The sequence below is a fragment of the Sparus aurata genome, chromosome 6 (genome assembly GCF_900880675.1).
Source record: "Sparus aurata chromosome 6, fSpaAur1.1, whole genome shotgun sequence".
NCBI classification, from domain to species: Eukaryota; Metazoa; Chordata; class Actinopteri; order Spariformes; family Sparidae; genus Sparus; species Sparus aurata.
In genome coordinates this window covers 32,610,044-32,631,426 of record NC_044192.1, presented here as the reverse complement: position 1 = coordinate 32,631,426, position 21,383 = coordinate 32,610,044, and the positions used below count along the sequence as shown (strand labels likewise).

The window sequence follows — 21,383 nt, the reverse complement described above, 5'->3', positions numbered from 1 at the left end:
CAAACAGGCAGACAATAGAGCGCTTCTAAAAGACCACTTGAAAGACAACACAGCGAAATAAATAAAATCAGCTTCAGCGCAACTGCCTTCTCTCAGGTCAGCGCAGACAGCTGCAGACCTCGCTGATTTCATACTATTTTAGGCTCCGTACCTCGTGTACTTAGCGAGGAACACAGGAATGTACAGCATGATTTGATCACATACATTAGTGACAGCCTGTACAAATGTTACAGCCTGCTCCTGACGGACTGCTGTTTTTTCAGAGCATTATTTCTCGGTGCTGACAAGAATCGTTTGCGGTGTTTTGGAAAGCCTATTTGTTAAGGAGGACTGAAACTGCCAAAATAAAAAAATCAATCAATAAAGAAATGGCTCTATAAATGAATTAATGGCTAAAAGGTAAACACAACACAGAACCAAATAAGTCAGTGAATAAATATGGCAGTTAATAAAGGTTAAATGAATAGAAAAGCAAATCAAAGCAGAATTATGAACACATTCCATGAATTGATTCAAGCCTACATTTTAAAAATATTAATTTTGGTGTTTTAATGAAATAATAATTTATGTAGTGATTCATTTATTCATTTTTGCAGGAATCTCGTAGTTTAGATCCTAGTGTTTTCACATAATTCTTAATAGTATATTTCAAAATAAATATTTAAAATGTTTTTTCGACAGTTATCTATTTCTGTGTTGAAATGAATATTCCATTTATAGTTTGGGGGACAAACAGCCAAACAAGGGGCTGAAACTGAGCTGAAGATTCTGCAGCGATGATTCTGTGCAGGCTTGTTACTAAAAGTGATCCCCCTTTCAAAATTTTGGGGTTTTATTGGGATTTACTTTAGGGTTGGAAACATGTAAGACATTCTATTATTCTTGCAGGTTATAATAACCAATCATCAACCATTTTTTCAGTAAAATGTCAAGAGCAAAGAGACAAATGGCCCGGTGCAGTTTCCCCAGAGCTGGACAAAGAAACAAAACCACCCTCACACTGGAGAAGCTGGAACCAGGGAACATTTGACACTGGTGCTTTAAAAAAAAAAATCACTCAAAAGATTATTTAACTTTGATCGGAAAATCAATTACGGGTGTGCCAGCGCTTTGACATCTCGGAGACTGTCAGTCAATGATTATTCCTCTTAACTGGTGCTCGGACTTCTCAAAGCGCACTTAAGCCTGCAGGCTGTGCTGTCGAGGAGGCATCATGATGACAGACAGACAGACAGACAGGCAGAAGAACCACAGAGGCCGACTGAGCTGACTTCTGCATCAAGCGGCAAAGAGAGAGAGAGAGCTTCTTTGGAGAAGGGACAGAAATAGGCACTCCCACACAGTCTGGCTCCACAACAAGCTGACACCTCAGGGAGCCTACAGCTGAGTCGTGGGCCGAGCACGATCGCTCCGTGAACGCTTTCATTTTCTGTCAGCGGCCTCTAAATCCACAACATCTGCTCGTTTATATCCCTTAAGAAATTAATTACATACACTTATTTCCTCGGCCCAGTAACATAATAAGATGACAAAGGGAAGTGATTCATACTGAGATACGCCACAGGTGTGCAAGGATTTGGCAGGATATGGTGGTGATGGTGACGGCATGTGGAAGCCGGCCAACTTAATGGCAGCCAAAGCAGAAGTGCAACATAGTCAGTGCGACATTAAAAGTAGAGCCAAAGGTAATGATCAGTTAAATTTTTTGATAAATCTGTTGATTATTGTCTCGATTCAGTGATTAGTTCTTTGGTCTATAAAATATCATTTGGAATGGTGATCAGTGTTGATCAGTGTTTTCCCAGAGCCCAAGATGACGTCCTCACATGTCTCTCTGTGTCCACAGCCCACAGATATTCAGTTTACTGTCACAGAGGAGTAAAGAAACCAGACATACTGAGATTTAGGAAGCTGAGCATTTGGACATCTTTACTTAAAATCACTCCATCACTGCAGCTCTAATAAAAAAGCAAGGTCAAAATCTGACTGACATTGGAAAAAATATTCCCCAGTTGTACGAAAAGATGCAGCTAGCAGCCAGGGATGTCGTCCAAACACTCAAGTAGCTGCGATATTTACACAGCCTCCCAGCACAGATGCAAGCCAGCAATTTTTCGACATCAAAATGTTCACTAGCATTCATTATTCATCAGGCCCCAACCGATGGCTATATTTTATTATCAGTGTTTTCTTTTTCTTTGTTGAGTGTAGGGATCTTTATCAAAAATATTATGGCTTTATGTATCGTGAGATCTACCAGTGTTAGCATGCTAAACAGCTACATAGCGACATCTGGCAGTAAGCAACAGGAACCATTATTATCAACTAGCTTTTTCTTAATTTGAGCATGGTGGCCAGAGTACGCACAGGAAGTCGGTCAATCAAGCAATCCTACACCATTTAGCATCTTAATGATACAAATACAACACAATACAACAGAGTAGGTGTGTGCTTCTGGCCTGTAGTCCACCTTTAAGGTTCAGTTTTGGCCGCCCAAGGGAAAAAGTTTAAACCCTGTTTTAGTCTATAATATGTCAAAAAACAGTGATAAATGCCAATCAGAATCCCAAAGTGATGTATTCAAATGTCTTTTTTTTAATTTTTGTCTGATCAACATCCTAAAACCCAAAGAATTTTGTAGCTGATTAGATACAGAAAAGCAGCAAATCCACTGGAGCATCTAAAACCAGAGACAGTTGAACAGCTCCACTTTTCATAAAAGCTGTCAATCTAAAGACTCTGTTCCAGCTGGTTCGTCTGCCAACAGCTTATTTTCACCAGTCACAAACATACAGACTACACGTACAACGTAAGGCCAATAATAACTTGAGTGAACTGATCCATGAACAGCGGCTTTCACTGACAACCAGAACCAGAAGCTTCTTGGCCGCCAACAATGAGAAGCAGGTCAGTCGCCCAAGTCATGTGCGCTTTGCCCAGGATGCAACGAGGAATTCAGGTCAAGCCTGGCGTTGCTGCGGCAGCGCACCCAGGGTCAGGCTGCCGTTGCCATGGTTACCACGCTGGATGCTGCAGAAAAGGCCCTCGGAGGCAGAGAATCACCACGGCATGAGGAATAGGGAGTTGCTGGGTGGATGGGAAGGCTGTTGCCACACGGAGAGACGGCCAATCGCGGCCAAGGATGTAACGATGCATAATGTAAGTCGGGATGCCGCTGTATATTTAATTTGCGAGTTATGTTGAAATATTTATTCGGGTAGTAGGGTTTGAGTGAGCATTGATGTGTTTCCCGCTGAAGCTAAAGTGTCATCTGTCCAAGCAGGGGAATAAAACTGTCAAAGTCAGCTACTGTACAGTGTTCTGACTGATGAAGGTTCTCTGTCATCCAGGTCATTCTAAGTACTATATGGTAGTAGGCAACTGGACTAGTACAGTGTACTACAACCTAAAGAAACAGGTAAGGATGGCACACAACCCAGAGCAACTGGAAATGTCACAAGATCCCCATCTCACACACACACACACACACACACACACAAACTATGACTTATCTGTGATGAGTTAAATGCTCCAGGTTTGTTTTGTTTCATTATCAGCTTGTAATTAAGGAAGTGATATAATAACCATGATACAAGCCAAGGGAATATTGTAGATTTATCAAAGTGATATCAGCACTAAGATGCACCCATCACTACAGACTCTCTGCTGAACACCACAGGTCACTGTGGGGACATTAAAGGAACATTCTACTTATATCGTGGGATGAAATAACACCGTTAAGTACCACATGGTCCTAAAGTCAAACACCACAAGTCCTCACACACACGTTACATCAACAACATTGGGTTTTTAGGGTAAACGCTTGGTGTGCTTTGCCATAACCCGACTAAAAAATAAGAGCAATATGGAGCCGAAAGCTAAGACTCGGGATTAACACTCACATATCAGAGGAGACAGCGCTGTCCGGTCCTCCAGCTCTCCCTGCTCACATCATATGTTCCCACAGGAGCAGCCGGGCTCTCACTCAGCGGACTCTGAGGGTTTCACAGCCGAAGTTTATTTCAGGAGAAGAATAGACGAATTAAAACACTCTGTGGGACAATAGGCGAGTTCAAAAAAGCTGCCAGACGTTAGTTTATCGGCGACGGGCGCGGAAACCAAGTGTGGGCGACCGGGAAGCATCGGCGGATAGCTGCGACTGTTGATATGCCATGTGGGCCCCGCCCCTCTGGACGGGAGGAGCAGGGCAAGTAAACTGACACACACTCATCCTCTGCTACAAAACAGTGCTTCACATTGTATAGTACAGTAGGTCATAGTAGTGCAGTACAGTAGGTTATAGTAGTACTGTACTGTAGGTTATAGTAGTACCAGTGATGTGCACAAGGAGGGGGCAGGGGGGGCAGTCGCCCCCTCTCGTGGCCCAATTGTTGAAAAACGCGCGCTAAAGTGCCCTCCTCAGAGCCAAAACGCGTGCTAAAGTGCCCTCCTGAGAGCCAAAACGCGCGCTAAAGTGCCCTCCTGAGAGCCAAAAAAGCGTGCCAAAGTGCCCTCTTGGTTGGCAAAACACACTAAACTGCCCCCTTGGCTGGTTAGAACATGATAAACTGCCCTCTTTGGAGCAAAAACACACGCTAAAGTGCCCTCTTGGGAGCCAAAACGCGTGCTAAAGTGCCCTCTTGGGAGCCAAAACGCGTGCTAAAGTGTCCTCTTGGGAGCCAAAACGCGCGCTAAAGTGCCCTTCTTTTCGCCCCTGCCCTTCAAAAAGTCTGCGCACGCCACTGAGTAGTACAGTACAGTAGGTTATAGAAGTACAGTACTGTACTGACTTCTTGCTGTTGCCTCATTTTTTTTGTATGAATATCAAATACATAACTTTTGACAACATGTGCTCCAGTAAAGCACACTCAGCTAAAAAGAATCGTCTCTCTTCATTACGGCCTTTATCTTTTCAGGTATGAAATTTATGAAATATTAGGGAGTGGTAAAAATGTGAGTATGTAAAGACCGAGGTGACCGAGGCGATTTCTAAACAGCACTTTTTAATTATCTGACCAACACTCCAAAACAAGTGCAATAAAAGATCAAAATAGCGGCTTCTCTTTTTTTCTCTTCGATTTCAAATCGCTAAATCATTTCATCATTTTCAACTTAAAAGCACTCACCAAATGAAACAAACACTTCTCCAAAACACTTTCACCTGACATTTCTATTAGACTGCATTCAATCTGTCTATCTGATAAACTTGCAATATACCATATACTAATATACTTGCAAATTAACGTCCTTAAAAATATCCCTATATTATTCAGCATTATGTGAATGAATTCTTTACAGTATGGGACAGTCTACTGGGTGCTAGATGATGAATAAATCATGTCAGATATGTGAAAGAAGAAAGAGAATTCCATATCAGAGGGCATGCAGTTTTAATGTCCTCTTCAAGCACTTATTCACATAATACCTCCCAAAGGGCCTTAATTCTTAACTAGCTTTAAAGCAGCTACAAACAACTTTTATTTGTTGTTGATGCTGGCGGCCCCTGTGGTGAAAAGTGGTACGAGCACCAGGCTACTGCCTCGTGTGGTTAAGATCATGATCTGGAACAGCATGTACATTTTTTATTTTTTTTTTTTCGAAAAGACTGAAGGAAAGATGTGATGTAGTTTGATGCCATTTTTCTTTTGTAAACACATCCATTTGCAGGATGCATATGAGGTAATGTTTCCTTTTGTGGGTAAGATTAATAACTGCAATATGATGGTGGTGAAACAAAGTATCCTTAGTTTTTATGCCGTTAATACATCTAGGTTAGCCGACATGTAGCCTACAGCTAACCAATTTGGTTGCTCTGACTGTCATTTTGTTGATAAAACCATAGTATCAATATACTGTCATGACACTATATTAATGCAGGGTATCAGACCCAGTGACAGGCATTTAGACTAACTAGACATGGCCAGGTTTCTCTGATGGTTTGCCTATGTCGGTCATATAAGGGCATCAGTTTTAAATTGAGACTGTTTTACAACCAGTTACAATCTCCTTGCAGTGTATCTAAGGTATCCTTGTCAGCAGGTATTTGATCATGTATTGCACACATTAAAATTTCACTTTAGTACAATTCATCCTGAGGGGGATATGAATGTGTTTATCAGGTTTCATGGCATTCTATTCAGCCTTTCACCTGAGAGCTCACTTTACCTCACGATGGTGCTAGAGAAGAAATCAGAGGCTCGCCAAAGTCATGACCAAATCCATCGGTTGTTGTTGGAGATTTGTCAGTCTGGCCGAAAGCGGTGGACTGACCAACTGACAGAGTGACAATACCATCCATAAAGCCACTCTGCTGACGTGGCCACAAACATTAAGGCAAGTTGACATAAAAATGTCAAGCTGCTACTTAAGGTCAGAGAATTACACCACAGAAAATACCACAGGGGATAAAAGAAGACATAAACTCACACACACTGCGAACTCTCTCTCTCGCACACACACCATGACTACTCTAACAGTAATGCAGGAATACTGTAATCATTTGTTTTTATTATCATTATCTATGAAATGTGTTCTTTTATTTTGCTTTTCAATAAAAAAAAAAGGCAAAATACTTTTTAAAACAAATTCCTGAAAACGTTTTTCCTCTACCTGCATGCACTCCATTGCCTCGGGGGACTAATTATTAATAATTCAGACAGCATCACTTGGTGTGTAAACAAAGCCTTTGTGGTTTCGGATCGATTTACGAGAAGGCCACTCGTACATTAACAGCAGGACGGGCTGAGCTCCATCAGAGATGATAAAAGTCAATGGCTGGATTTCTCCTCGGGGACAAACAAGCAGTAAGCAAAGAATGTAAACAGTGGTGTAGGCTACTCAGTGGACATGAATCTCATTCAGTATTCACAAGACTTCATTTAATATGGCCGAGGATGGAGTGAGGGCCAAAAGGGTGCGCACGCAAGTTGTGATCAGTTAATAAAACACTGACAGATGACCTCGAGCTCGCCGAAGATGAAGAAATCCGAAGCGACTGCAATAATGCAGTGTTCATATAACAGAGACAGGCAGGGCCTCAGTGGGTCGAGTCAAACATTCAAAGTGTTTGGCACTGACATTAACTAAAGGGAAACATTTTCACAGCTGTAATTAATGTCATTAACAATGGCTGCATCCCACTTAGATTGTGTGAGAGTCTGATTGTCTCACTGGCATGCATTAGTAGGACACTTATCTTAACAACTCTGGAACTGAGTCATTAATGATATTAGTCACACCTGTGTCATTTAATTACTAGCTGCCAAGTGATGAAAAAAAATTGGTCATGCCAACCTCCTAGTCATAGTAACCAATCAGAGACAACCGGGCTTACGAACAGCTACAATTTCTTCCACCCGCATTGTAGCGTTACGTGGTAGCTAGGCAGATCAAGGAAGAAAGATGAGGAGTGGGCTAAGCAACATCAACAGTGTTAGTGGTATACACAGGGAAAAGTTGTTAACCTAGAGCTTCAGTGGTGAATGATACGTCGTACCAGCTGCTGTAAGAAAGACGATTAGCATCCAGTTGGTTCTCTTTAAGTGACAGGACGAGCAGGAAGTTGTGCGCATAATTCGTACAAGGTATCATATCATATATGCAAAATGGGGATATGAGGGACAGTTTTTAGAAACCATATCATCATAACACTCAAACAAGTTGCGAAATGGTAATGCAGTGTATAGAAATGATACAGTATGGGAAGCCTCCTCTAGCACATTTAGTAAACAAAGACAGAATCCTGCAAATGAATCTGAAGCTAGACAATTCACTCGCGCTGCACAGGCTCTACTCACTGAACTGTCGAGCAGTCACACGGGAGCCGGCAGAAGATGGAGAGACATGCCCTCCATCAGCAGTAAAACAGTTCAAACCTGCAGTTATCGAGTGTCCATTTGTGGGACAATTTCCACCAAAAAGCACTTTACAATCGATTGCCAACCTCAACACATTCTGACTGATAGCGGATAGAGCCTTGGTGTTTCCCAGTTCAGCCACAAAGTAACTGAATTTAGAGGAATATTATTGATAGCCGGGCATAATGTTCAGAATTGACAAAAGATGGTCCATAATATTAGACACTTTATAACTCAGTAGTTCTGCACGGAGGGTTTAAACTGCAGTGCTGTGCATTAAATGTCGGAAAGATGACATACTGCAAACGTCCACGCAGCTTATGTAAAATCAAGAAGGCACTGTAATTGTATAAAATGAGTATCGATAATTTGAAAAATCAGCTGGACAACAATGGAAAATGTCTTTGGTTGGTTGTTGTTCTGTATAGTTCTGCCTGCTTTGCACTGCTACCCTGAACTTTTCCGGAAATTACCAGCTGTATGCGTGAATGTAAAGGTATGAATCGCCTGGAGCAGACATTAAACGGACTTTACTCCGCCAGCTCCATGTCCGCGTAATGGTCGACTAAGCCCGTGTGTGAACAGAGCCGGTCCTTGTCCGAAGAATTAACAGCGAGCGGGTGGGCGTGTAGATGACATTGCAGTGTGGCTGCGTCACCCTCTTCTCCCGCCTGCCTGTACATTGCTTTCCAGTCTTTAGCTGTTATTGCGGATACAGGCTAATACATAAAGTAGAGATACCAAAACAAAAAAGGTCATCATATGGATGAGCCCTCCACTCCCCCTGCGCAATCTACCCATTAGGCCATTAGGTGGATGAGGATGCGTCTGAGGCAGACAATCTCAGAAAGCAGCTTTAGATCCCTGGATAATAGTGTCACATAATCCAAAACAAACCATAATATACTCTGTTTGTCAAGGCAGTATCTGAATCTCATTATGTAAGAATTACAGAATCATTTACTATATTCACCTCTAAACCTTCAAGGCGTATAATAAAATCTGAAAGTGACAAGACCACACAAACAAAGCAGGACCCCCTCTTTGCACGTGTCCGCTCTGGGATGCTGCTCAGTTGTGGGGCGGTATCCTTTTCTGTGGCTGATCGTTGGTGTTGGCTACATCTGTTCAAGCTACCGACCATCCTTCTTCTGTTTAAGAACCCATGTGTCAGACACAACAAATGCGACATCATCAAATACAGTACGTATAAATACCTTTAATGTCTGCTGTGTTCGATCAATAAAACACTCAGAACGGCAAGATGTCAAATTCTTGAGGCATGTGCCCTGAGGTTCTGCGTCCCAGTGGTTCTATTGGAAAGATTAAAGCTGGGATCCGCACACAAACAGCCCGAGATGTCATGTAAAGCGCTGTGCTACCCACCAGGCGGTCTGTGGGTGACTGACTGTGTTTTCATGACGTGTTTAACATTTAACTCCTAAACAGGCATTGCATTCTGACACGAAGACATAAATCTAACGTTCATAAAACCCTTCTGCTGCTGCTGCTGCTGCTGCTGCTGCTGCTGCTCTGCTCCAGCACTGTTCCCCTTTAAATCTGCTGAATCATTCATCAGGTACAGCCACCGCCTGAGCAGCCTGCGAGCCAATGCAGCGTCACAGTGACAGATAGAGGACTGTAGCTGTAGGGAAGACACAGCCTCGACTGCGCAGAGTGTGTGTGAGCTGCAAGCAGAACAGTCTCTGGGATTCCACTGAAGGGGATGTTTCAAGGTTGGGCTCAGGCTAGGTTTCTCAGGTCGGACTCGGAGTCCCCTGGACGAATTTTGGGTCAATCGGTTTACGTTTTAGTGTATGTAACGTCAGACAATGACATGAGTGAAAAATGTCGATTTCTGACAAACTCGAAACACATTCAGTTTACAAATCACAGAAAACAGTGTAAGGCAGTCACTCCTCACGTTTGAGAGAGCTGGATCTAACCATGTACTCCTCCAAATCCTCCAAAATTCGTGAGGTTAGCTCGAGTTAAATCGGAAAAACATCAGTTTCGGTGCTGATGGGTAGCTTTCATTTTTACTTTCAAAGGGCTTCAAATCCAGCAGCCAGCCTCGGCAGACAGATTTTTGCAGCTGCTGCCCCCGCCCCCTCCTCCTCTTCCTTCTTTTCACACTGCTGACAGATTCAAGTCAGTCAAAGAGATCAGTCTCTCCATGTCTACTCTGGGCTTAAGCGCTTGCTTTAATTACTTCTGCCACAGAGAGCAAAGTATCTCTTTTTGTGATAGAGGTCTCACTCGACTGTTTCGACTCCTTATCTCCGTGGGACGCGGTGTAGATTTTGTAAAAACAAACGGCGGTCCCGGGCCTTTATTCTCGCCTTCCCGTGGCATCCAAGTGGTCATATCGCAGCTCTCCGTTTCCATTTGTCGGCCCTTCCTTTCCCCTTGTTGTGGGATGAGGATGTCAAAGGGATCAGCTGGATGCTCTGGTGCGCTCTCATGTGCAGCATATTGCTTTTACCCGTCTCTGAAAGGAATTAGGTCAGCACATGAAACATTCATAAAAGATACATCATGTGTAAATGGCTGACAGCTTAAGTCGAGTAGCTCCCCCCCCCCCCCCCCCGGACATGACTAGCCCGGTCGCTGGGTAGATCTGCGCCTCTGCCAAACACATAGTGAACCTCTGTCTATCTTAAAAGAAGGCGTTAATATCTTACTGCTGGAATGTGATTGCAATTCCAGCATTTTAAACTCAATAAGGGCACAGAACAGAAATGTACACATGCAGAACAACAGCTATTTAAAGCTATAAAGGCAGTGTTGCTCAAGTACAAATCAAGCCACTTATCTTCTTGGCCGTGGCTTCATCACCTCTCTCTTATACCACTCGTCCCTGTGTTTTGGGGAACTTGAACACACCAGAGCAGCACATTTTTAAGTCTTACTGTATGTGTGACATCCTTGTTGTTTACAGATCCCATATTCAGCTGCGGGGGGAAGGGGAGACAGTATGTCCGTGTGCATGTGTGTGCGTGTGTGTGTGTGTGTGTGTGTGTGTGCGTTTGGCGGGGGAGGGGGCACAGTACATCATTTTTTGTTTGTGCCGCAGTTCATTCGCGTCTGTACGTGGAGAAAAATCTATCTAAATTCAGTTTTTTTTCTCTCTCTGTTCCCTGAAAGAGAAAACCGCCTTGGAACAGAATTTGCATATTGTTACGTGTTATCCTTTGATGGTAATTGCATCCCGTGATATCAGACGATTTGTTCTCGATTCATGCAGCACGACTGTCAAACCACTGAAAATGTATGATAGCAACTCATTTTGAGGACACTTTGTCGCCTGCCTGGCAGCCAAAAATCTGCTGTTGCTCAGGATTTCAATCTCAAACTCGAAATCCTTCCTTTCTTTCTGTTCTTTCTTTAAAGTCCCAGAAAACCAAACACTGAGTATTGTGAGTAACTGTTACTTGAGTTTGTGTCTGCTGCTTCAAAGTGATTGTTTAAGGTAGGGTTGTAATGATCCATCGATCCAAATCCGTACATTGATTTAGTGATTAACGATCGAACAACATCGATGCAAAGTCAAAACATCAATCTGATCATCATCTTTAGGTTATGCCTTTATTCTGAAATTCTAGCGGGCAGCCTCACCTTTTCCATATATAAGCACACCTTCTTCCTAAACATTCAGACTGTGTTAGTGCCAGGCGGGGTAACGTAAAGAAAATTTACACCCCTCCCCAGGAATAAATAAGCTGCGTGGAAATATTCTGGCAGTCTACTAACTTGTTGCTCTCGGTATGGCAGTATTAGCTCCTACGTTTGAACAACGTTGGGCTGAAAAACGTGCATGCAGACTGAAATTCAACCACGACGGGCCAAAAGCAGAAAAAGGGGGTGGCAGCTTCCTCCGTGACTGTTTGTGTTAAATGGGCAGATGATATCATCTCATATCGACTGCAGGCCGCTGAACTGAATCGAAATTGAAATCATATCACAGCAGATCTTGTGATATCGGCAGGTATCGCATTGTTGTCCAGACAATATCGTATCAGGAGGAAACTGGTGATTTACGTCCCTAGTTTAAGCTCTATGTGAGCACTAAGCAACAGTCCACACCCTGTCCTCCTGCTGTCATCATCACAAAAAATAAGGCAACTAAAAAACATACATACACAGAATATAAGCTATACCCCACCTATGGACAGCTTAACTCTTTTCCAAACCACAAAACTTAAATAAAATGAGATAGTGAGCTCAAAGATGGCTGACTTCACACAGCTCCCTCTGCAGCCACTAAAAGTTTTAAAGTCATTTCACGTACGCAGCAGTGCTCCACCAGAACTGAAAAAACACTTTGAAGAGCAAAGTCAGTGCAGCGCAGAGTTTGGTTGGGGATTCTTGAAAAATCTCTCAGCCGGTGGAGTCCTGTGTACTGGGAAGCTCTGGCCTCTGTTTCTAAACTTCTTGCTACTGCCCTGCATCTACCACACGAGAGTCCCCCACGTGGCGGCGTTTGTCCTTTCATTGCATTGGTGGAGGGTGATGTCATGTTTTGTCCTGCTGCTGCGCTGCTCCCCGGGGCTCTGTAGTCAGTGGGACCCAGGGACGTCTCTGCATCGCGCATAATGGCATGAGAGATGAGTTGGCACAAAAAAAAAAAAAAAAATGAGGTGCTTTTGAATTAGCCGCTGTACCGCTGTGTCTCGGCCAGCTAATAAAAAAGAATCAATGCTGCAGCAAAGACTCAAGGGTAAAACTCACTGTTGGAACAACCTATTACCGTCTCAGCAAAGTCACATTTTCATGTCAGCCCTACATTAGAGTCACATCTCTCCTGCAGTGCTCCACATTAACCATAACCACGCTGTCCATGCTAAATTCTTCACTGCCTTCAGATGTTCCGCTTTCGAAATAGACGTGCGATCCAAAAAAACTCTGAGATGTTGCATCAGCTCTAAAAATACCCGCAGAGGGCCATCGAGTTAAGGAAAGTTTGGTTTTTCTGTGTGGAGATTTCTGTTTTAACCACCCCTGATTGAATTTCAAAAGGTTTTCAAAGCTTCCTCTAACGCTGCCTGCACAGTGTTCATCCCTCCTCACAGCCTGAGGGTTGATTTGGCATGAAGGGAGTCTTCATTTAAAGCACGGCTCACTTAAGCCTAATTCCAGACTCATCTCGAACCTCGCAGTATACTGCTGAGTAATCCTGAGTGTCCAGTCCCTCTCTATATGCAGCACGACCTTGGACGAGCCATTTGTCCCTATTCTTTGTGAGAGGTCAGGTGACTGCAGTGCTGGACTCCTTGTGACAGTGACAGCTTACCTCATTTATGCTAAATCTATCCATCTGCCAAGAAGAGCCCTCTTGTGGCAGTTTCACCCACTGATTCACTTTCAACTGCTCTTGACCCCACTTAGCAGCATTTTTCGGATCTCTCCTACTGCGCAGGTGTTAAATATGCCTTTCAAAACTCTCTATTTTTTATCTCTGCTCAGTGTTTTCAAGAGGGTCGGACTGCAGACCTCACTGGTCAGATTATCAAATAATGATACTGATTTGTGTGAAATATGCTGAAGCTGCACATTGCCTCACATGTAAGCCTGTCAGTCGGTTCACCGCTCCGGTCAGGACTGAAATATCGCAATGCAGGGAAATTCTGTACAGACCTTCGAGGGGGCCTATTATTCTCACATCCAGCTGGTTTTTCTCGGACTGCAGAAAATTAGCTTGCATGAGTTTGCGTGCTCAGTGTCATATGACAGCTTGAAACACAACTTTATAACTGTATTCACCGATCTTGGTGAAACTGGATCATATTTTAAGGAGAAGCAATTCATGGAGCCTGCTAGCGCACTAAGCCGTGCAGCTAGTTGGCTCAATTAGCCGTGCAGCTAAAGGTTCTATCACTGACTCTGCTCGGAAGTTGTTCCTTTTCTTGTTGTTCACGAAATGTTACACCTTTAACAAAGGGGTTTTCGACGACCACTTCGATGAGGTTCTTAGTCCCGGGGTTGGGGGACTTGGTGGGGAGAGACAGCTAATAGGACCGCTAACTGCACGGCTAACTGAGGTAACCAGCTGACATCAGCTACATTTACATGTACATTTAGGGCATTTAGCAGATGCTTTTGTCCCAAGCGACTTACAAAAAGTACATTTGTCACAAGAGAGAATACAACTGGCAACAATAAGCAGCAGTTAGTGGTTACTTTTGCAACAAGTAAAGCTCTCTGTCAAATCAGGAAGCTAAAATCACAGAGAGTTCAGGAACAGCAGATGCAGGACATCAGAGGGAAGACCAGAAAATACTTTCTCCACAAAATATGATCCAAATTACAGCCCTGGTGTCCTGTGTGAATCACCTCGAATACAAAAAGACAGACTAAGCGGGTGGACGGGGGCATCCCTGTGGAAAAAACAGTGGAAACATAGTATTCAGTGCAGTCATAAAGCCTAGGCTCTTCACGCCAGGGATTACTTTTATATATATTTACCACATTATTTGAAGTTTTATCCATGTTTAGTATGAACATCCGATATTGTAACATCATTTAAATGACAGAAAACAAGGGAACACATATTAGGTCCCTTTAGATTCAGTGTTACTAAAGATTAATCTTACTTACTTGTGATCCCCTGACTTTGCCATCATTCACATGTCTGGCTTTTATTACTTGTAATCACTTTTCTTTATTTGCCATCTGACCATCAGGTCAAATTTTTAATTAGCGGTTCATGGCCAAATACCAGCTAAACTATGACAGCCCATCAGCCTCAGATGCTGATGTGTGTTTTTGTTTAATTAGCAAATGGGCGGCCTCTAAATGGAGAAAATGCACTGAAGTGCCCTCTAGGGTGCCCTTCCAGTGGAGAAAGGCAATGCAATGCCATACATGCTGTCCTGCATGCTATAAAATTCATTGCCCTCTGTGTGCCTCAAAATGCTCAAATACTTTATAGCCCGCTGTGTGTGAGTTGCCGGTGTGTTAGTGAAACCCTTTTGATGCTCACCAGGGTTTGGAAATGTTTCGCCAAATGCATCATGACTGGTCCTCACATGCAGCTTTAGCCCTTTTTATTTTAGTCAGCCCTCATTATCAATTTTTTGGTTTTAGTAACAAAAATGAGGCTGTAGGGAACACTGGAAGACATTTTCAGTGAGCTCCCAGTCTATGCCACGGAGCTGTGACATGGCAGTTCTTTACAGCTGACTTCTCCCTGGAGACAACTGTACACAATCACTCCAAAATGGCATTTTCTATTAGCAGCAACGCACACCTTTCATCCCATCTCATCTCCAACTGCAGTTGCTGTGAAACGGCTCATTTAGCACATGCTGAGCTGAACATGCCTGTGGGAGTGAGCTGCCAGGTGCCAGGTCGGCTATTCTCTCTGTTCAATCACAGCTCTGAATATGGAATGAGACAAACTGGCTCATGTATAGGCTTCCTGATTAATAAAACATGAGGCACCCTGATTCAAATAAAAGGAATCCTGATCTCCTCATCAGGCCCCCTCTGCCTCTTCTGCCTGAATGTGAGGGCTAAACCAGGGCCTATCTGTAGAGGAGAGGTGTGGGTGGGGTGGTGGTGGTGGCGAGGGGGGCAGTGGTTGGAGGACAGCGGAGGAGTCCAGGGAGAAGGCCTTTCATGTTGGAGCAGCATGTCAGATTAGTACAACAACAGCAGCCTAAAAAGGGAGATGAGGGGAGAAGAGAAGAGACTCCTGCAGGCTCCAGGGATCGACAGGGCTGGAGGTGTGAGTCTTCACGGGCCTCGCGATTCCATCTGATGACGATTCAGCTGTCGACTAATCGATTGCTTTAGAACACGATACTTGACGCATCTCTGATCTGAATTACTGCACATGGCTACTTTTCATCATTTAAATTGATTGATTGATTGATTGATTGATTCATTCATTCAGAAAGTCCTTCTAGTGATCAGTCTACAGCAGTCTACAACATAAAAGCTGCATCTTTTCAATGCTTAAATATTACAAAAACACAACATTTATTCATCTGCAGTGCCATTCACGTTTGTTGTATCTACAATATCTATCTATCCACAACAATACTGTTTTCACGTGTTTTCACTGTTTTCCATTGACTCTTGCTGAAACAGTTATTACTTATGGCTGCAGACATTAGCTTCAAGTGAAAAAAACTGTTGTGAGGCAGAAGTCACGCTCAGCGTGGGTCTCATCTAGGTCGTGCTTCCCAGCAAGGTCATAAAATCCTACATGTGCCCCGAGTTGTCCATTAAAAAAAATACTCTGTGAGTTTTTATTGTCACTCGCAGACGAGCTCTGCCTCCCTTCGACATACCTCCTACGTAAGTAACGTCCACCCACAATTCAAAGCAAGGGCGCAACGACGCAATTTACCTTTATTGTCCAGCTGAGGCCGGACAATCATCAATCAACATAAGTGGCAGACTCTCGATTATACTCCGTCTCCGCATCGATGCCGAATCTTCCACGTCCATGTCGCGATGCGTCTCAACGAGACATTTCCACACCTCTAGGCACCTCCACCACGTCAGTCAATGCGCATCAGAAAAGATGCCCATGGTTTGATGCTGTGTTTAAGCTATGGCCTGAACTGATGTTACAACACTTCAGTATCGTCAGGGTGTCTGCCAGCTTCACCACATCGCTGTAGAAGCACACATCTGCACATCAGAACACAGGCCGACAGCACCTTCTTACAAGGATCAATAAACAGGGAATATCCCTGGCTTGGATTTCCTGAAGCGAAAAATGAAACAAAGGTCACAGTCCAGGGTTCTGGTCAGGCCGAGGAGACATGCAAACCGGCCTCCTCAACCGAATAATCTTCCGGCAAATGTCCAGTCACCGGATGATGTGCTGGATGAACTCAGGAGCTGTTTGGCTTTCGAATGTGACACTAAGAACTGTAAAATTGTGGTTTTCATGGAGATTGGCTTGGATTTTTGATTTTCTGCTCAGCCATTGTTCCAGAGGGTGTCCATTCACCGCATAACTTCACAAGAGACTTGGGTAAGACCAAGGATGGAGGTGTCCGCTTCATTTCAGCCTAACCTAGAGCACCTTTAGATGCCAAATCTGTTATTTCGCAAACAAGTTTACATCAGTTGTCTTTACAGAGGTGAACAACTCACAACCGACCAAGCCCTGGATAATCTGTATAGAGTTGTTGACAGGACTGAGAACTCATGACTTGCTCTTTTTTTAATAGCGCCAACCTGAGGAAAGTCCTGCGGAGATACCACCAACACATCGGCTGCCTGCGGCGGTAACACGCTCGACCATGTTTACACTCCCTTCCTGGAAGCATAACAGGCCTTCCCTCATGACTTCTTCGGCTAATCAGATCACGTCTACGTTCTGCTTCTGCCTGCTTCTTGGCAGAAACTCAAGCAAGGTAGACCAATGATGCGAACCATGCAGCACTGGTCAGACCAATCAGACTTGGCCTTATTTCACCACTTTAGCACTACAGAGTGGTATGTGTGTCAGCTGTCTGTGCGTGTCATCATGGAAAAATGTGGTCCTCAAGACTCCAATTGTAGCAGGAACGACCACAGAAGCAGTTTTGAGTACTTTGCAAGGTGTGTGTGTGTGTGTGTGTGTGTGTGTGTCTGTAGATACATTTTCTCAACGCGATTGCGTCACAGCTGCGCAAGATGCAGTCAAGAAATATTAAAGGTGTGTAGTCTGTGGTCCTGGAGACACCTTTTGTAGCCGGGGGGCCGAATTCGAAGGTGAATGTGGCCTTACCCCTGAGTACTGAGTACTGATGTAATGGCGTAGGAATGAAAAATTGGTGAAGTGATGAGTCATAAAACAAAACAAAGAAATGAGCTGAAAGACGCTAAAACACTCCTTAGGGCTGAGGGGAACTGCAGAGCTGGGTGATTATTTTCTGTCAGTTCATCACTACGACTGAAAAAAGCGATTTCATTCAGTGTTAATCCAAAATTACTGATTGGTGCAGCCTTTAAATTCAACTCAAATCCGTTAATTAGGTATATCTTGTATGGGCTTTATACTGTAGTTGGAAAATGATGAAAAATCATCGATACACCCATTTGGCTTCGCTTGTCAAAATCACACTTGTTTTCACTGCCAGCAGACTGTAAAATTTGGAAGAATCTGAGTCATTCTGCCAAGTTCTGTTTTCAGGCACGTTGTAGTGTCACATTGCACCAGAGTCGTCTTTCTCCTGAAGAAAGTAATGAATATCCGGTTTTTACGGCTCCTGCATATGCCAACATCTAAAATGCAGCACAAATTCCATCTTTGGGCTACAATGTTTTGGCCTCACTTACTGTTCTGCATCATCTGTAACTCTGGAGCCAGTGATGTAACCTGCATGTGCTGAACAAGGTGGCTGCTTATCACCAGCTCCAAATGAAACGAACTGCAGAAGTGGAGAGATTTTAATCGACAGCACGCTGTTTTGCTCCCTCTTCATTCGCTGGCTGGTGGAGCAAAGCCTTGTCAACCAGCCTGGTCAGGTGGGAAGTTCTGCAGAACGTGTATTCGAGTTAAATCAGAGTCCTCGGTGCACTGTGTGCCTTATATGGCATCAAAATGAGCAGCATGAGGGAAACTGATCTGAAAGCATCAAGTGAGGGCTCGGGTTCTCAGCACAAATGACAGTTTAGTGTTTTGGTTGTAGGCCGGGCCTCAGAGAAAAAAGACTTCATTTTCCTCCAACATCATTATCGGAGCATCGCGACGGAAGAAGAAGTCGTTCGTGTGTGGAGTCCAGACTATTGTGCTGCTGATTCACTGTGACATTGCCCAGCTGGGTGCCATGATAATGCCACCATCAGAGATCTGTCACTCCTGCTTCTCTCCCCGTTAATGGAGACGGGTTCTCCAAGTGCCGGGGATCAAAGCCGCAGTAGGGGTGCCAGGGCTACGAAAGGGTTAGCTCCGAGCCTGAAGTGGGGGTGGAGGGATGGGGGGAGGGCAGGCGGGTTTCTCACTGCTGCATTGCCCGAGCCCCCGTCTGCCTGACGCTGCGCAGGAAAACGTCAGCTTTGGATGAAATCTGCGAAGGCGCTTTGGGTCGATCAAGGCGAATTTGATGTGAAGTTTAAAAAGAAAAAAAAAGAAAAAAGGTAATGAGCGGGTATATCACAGGACAATCCCTGCCAGTGTTGTCTCAGAGTTGCACATACACCAACGCTGTTACGTAACCATAACAACCACGACAACGTGACAAGCGCTGGATGCGAATCCGAGGGCAAGAGCACAACAATATCCACCGTTGGCAAGACAACTTGAAGATCCTTCCTGCGGTGCTGCTGTGGCCCTCGTATCTAAAGATAGCCGGCCCTGTGAAATGTTCAAACAGACTGTAACATCACACACGATCGGAAATGAGGGAGCAGTGCAGTATCTGTGCCATAATATGATACCGAGGCTCTTGTCTCGTATATTGTACTGCAACCCCCGCACACATCAGATGCAGTAACTGAGCCCCTCATTTGTACACATACAACAGCTGTACAGTATCAACTCATCGCTTCTTCTGCTACCGCTCTGCCATGAAACCCGTTGCATCTACAGTGCGTGGGCGATGACCAATGGCGGGCAGCAACATCAAGGACCTGCAAGTTGAAATGAGCGATTTTTTTCATGCCTCCACATCAATCCAGCGCTCAATACCTGTCAGAACTGTATATCTCGCGGCTGCTGCCCGGTAGCTGTTGAGCAACGCTGAATGCCTGCCCGGCGATGCCCAGTTGCAAATGCGAATCCAATCTCACAACTAAACACGATTCACAGTCTAAGTGACATTTCACTTTGAATGGCTGGCTGCTGTACATCACCGAGTGTGCTGGGGGAGAGCAAAACACAACAAGCAGTGAGTGGAGCAGACAAACACCATGTCGGCTCACAGTTGGAGAGCCAAGTGCTGCCTTCTGCCATTTGGATCACCATGGAAACAGCCAAATACACAACCAGCGCTCTCATCAGCTCCGACTCGACATACTGCAGTCCATGTGTGATGGCAACCTGGGCATTCTGTCTTCCTGTGCTGCAAATACACCTATTACACAGACACAAATATGGCGTCTCTCTCATTTATCATCAACATTCATGCTCGATTGGGGATGGCAGTCACAGCTTGATGATATGGAGAGATAAACTGGACAATGCGTGGGTGGCAGGAGATGACATACCACTTCCAGTAAGCACACTGGTCTGCAAAATGACCAAAATCAGAGATGCAGTGCCTGCTGTCATTAGGCCTGGTGATGAACACACAGCTGAATTAGACCTAACTGGTTTGACACCAGTTGGTCTCATATGTTGCATTTCACGCATTTTCCTGATTCATCGCATTAATATCATCGCAGCAATTCCACATAGAAGGCCCGCAACACGGCGAAGCAGTGAGTCCATGTAGGGGATAGTAAATGACGCACGTTTACAACACAACCTACGTCTGTTGCATACAAATTCGCTGGGATCACCGCGGGTGTGAGCGGCTGCAGGCGAGCCCCAACACCGTGACGTGCTCCCCGTACGACCACCTGCCAAAGGCGCACGCTAATAATGAGCAGATGACAGATGTCCAACATGCGTCTCAGGCCGCCCTCTCCTCTCATTACCTGCTCTGTGCGCTTCACCCAGGCGGACCTCGGTGATGCTGCTCGGGTCACTCTGAGATCTCCCCCGCTGCAACACGCAGTCCTCGTCCAGCCCGTCCGACGATGCCATGGTGGAGAGAAAAGAAAAACGCGAGAGTGAAAGGCGTTACCACCACCGTCTGCCAAGGTCACCGGCATCAAGTGGTGGAGCAGGTTTAATGTGGTCGGACTGCTGCAGCTGCAGCTCCTGGTCCCCGATAAGCAGCAGTGCTGGGGAAATCCATTACGCGCGCAGCATCATGCCTCCTTCAGGTGCGGCTCGTAAACTCCTACTCCTCACATTTAAAGTCGACTTCTTTCGGTTTCAGAAGCAGACGTTCTTGCTGGTTTTGCGAACGAGCTTCAGATCGTGAATGTCTGTGCGACACGAACCTATCTTTGAAAACACGTTCACAAGTTGTTTTCGACACTCACACACGTATCAGACCAGTAGCAGTTACAGCCATGCTGCCGTGATTAGAAACATCTCTAGAATAGGAGTCACAGCACTGTATTGATTTGTCAGACGCAAGAGCCTGAATCAGTGACCAAAATGCCTCTGTCTCTGTCCACAGAAAGCATGAGCCAACTATGTTTTAAGCCTTCATCTTCAGAATATACACAATGCGCTGTTTACTCAACTGTACAACTCGTCATTATGCAATGCTCGCAATTTCGCGCTGTAATGGCTCACATCTGAGGCCACTTCTTAAATCCGGTATGTCCTACAGCCCTTGAAGGCAGCGTTGGATTCGCATCTTGAAACGTGAGGACTTTCTAAAGGGTAACTCCGCAAACACTAAGATGTGTTCACAAGTCTTTGGGGGTACTGAAGCAAATGTGGAAAAGGTAGTATAAAGCCCTTTTGTGGCTCCAGTGGAAGATGCATGTAGTCTGATAAATGTCCTCCAGTGACAGGCCTAC

The 21,383-nt window shown here is 44.6% G+C and overlaps 1 protein-coding gene across 2 annotated transcripts in view; it reads right to left on the bottom strand.

The window, feature by feature from the left end:
* phactr3b (phosphatase and actin regulator 3b) overlaps window positions 1-20,734 on the bottom strand; it is a 56,935-nt gene extending 36,201 nt beyond the window's left edge. Inside the window, exon 1 of one of the 2 annotated variants that reach the window (XM_030420797.1) lies at window positions 20,442-20,734. In XM_030420797.1, coding sequence (XP_030276657.1) covers window positions 20,442-20,550 — 109 coding nt within the window. In that variant the 5' untranslated portion in view covers window positions 20,551-20,734. Of the gene's footprint in view, window positions 1-3,902; window positions 4,165-20,441 lie in introns of those variants that run through there. The other variant, XM_030420798.1, reaches the window with a different exon arrangement.
* Between the last annotated feature and the right edge of the window lie 649 nt (window positions 20,735-21,383).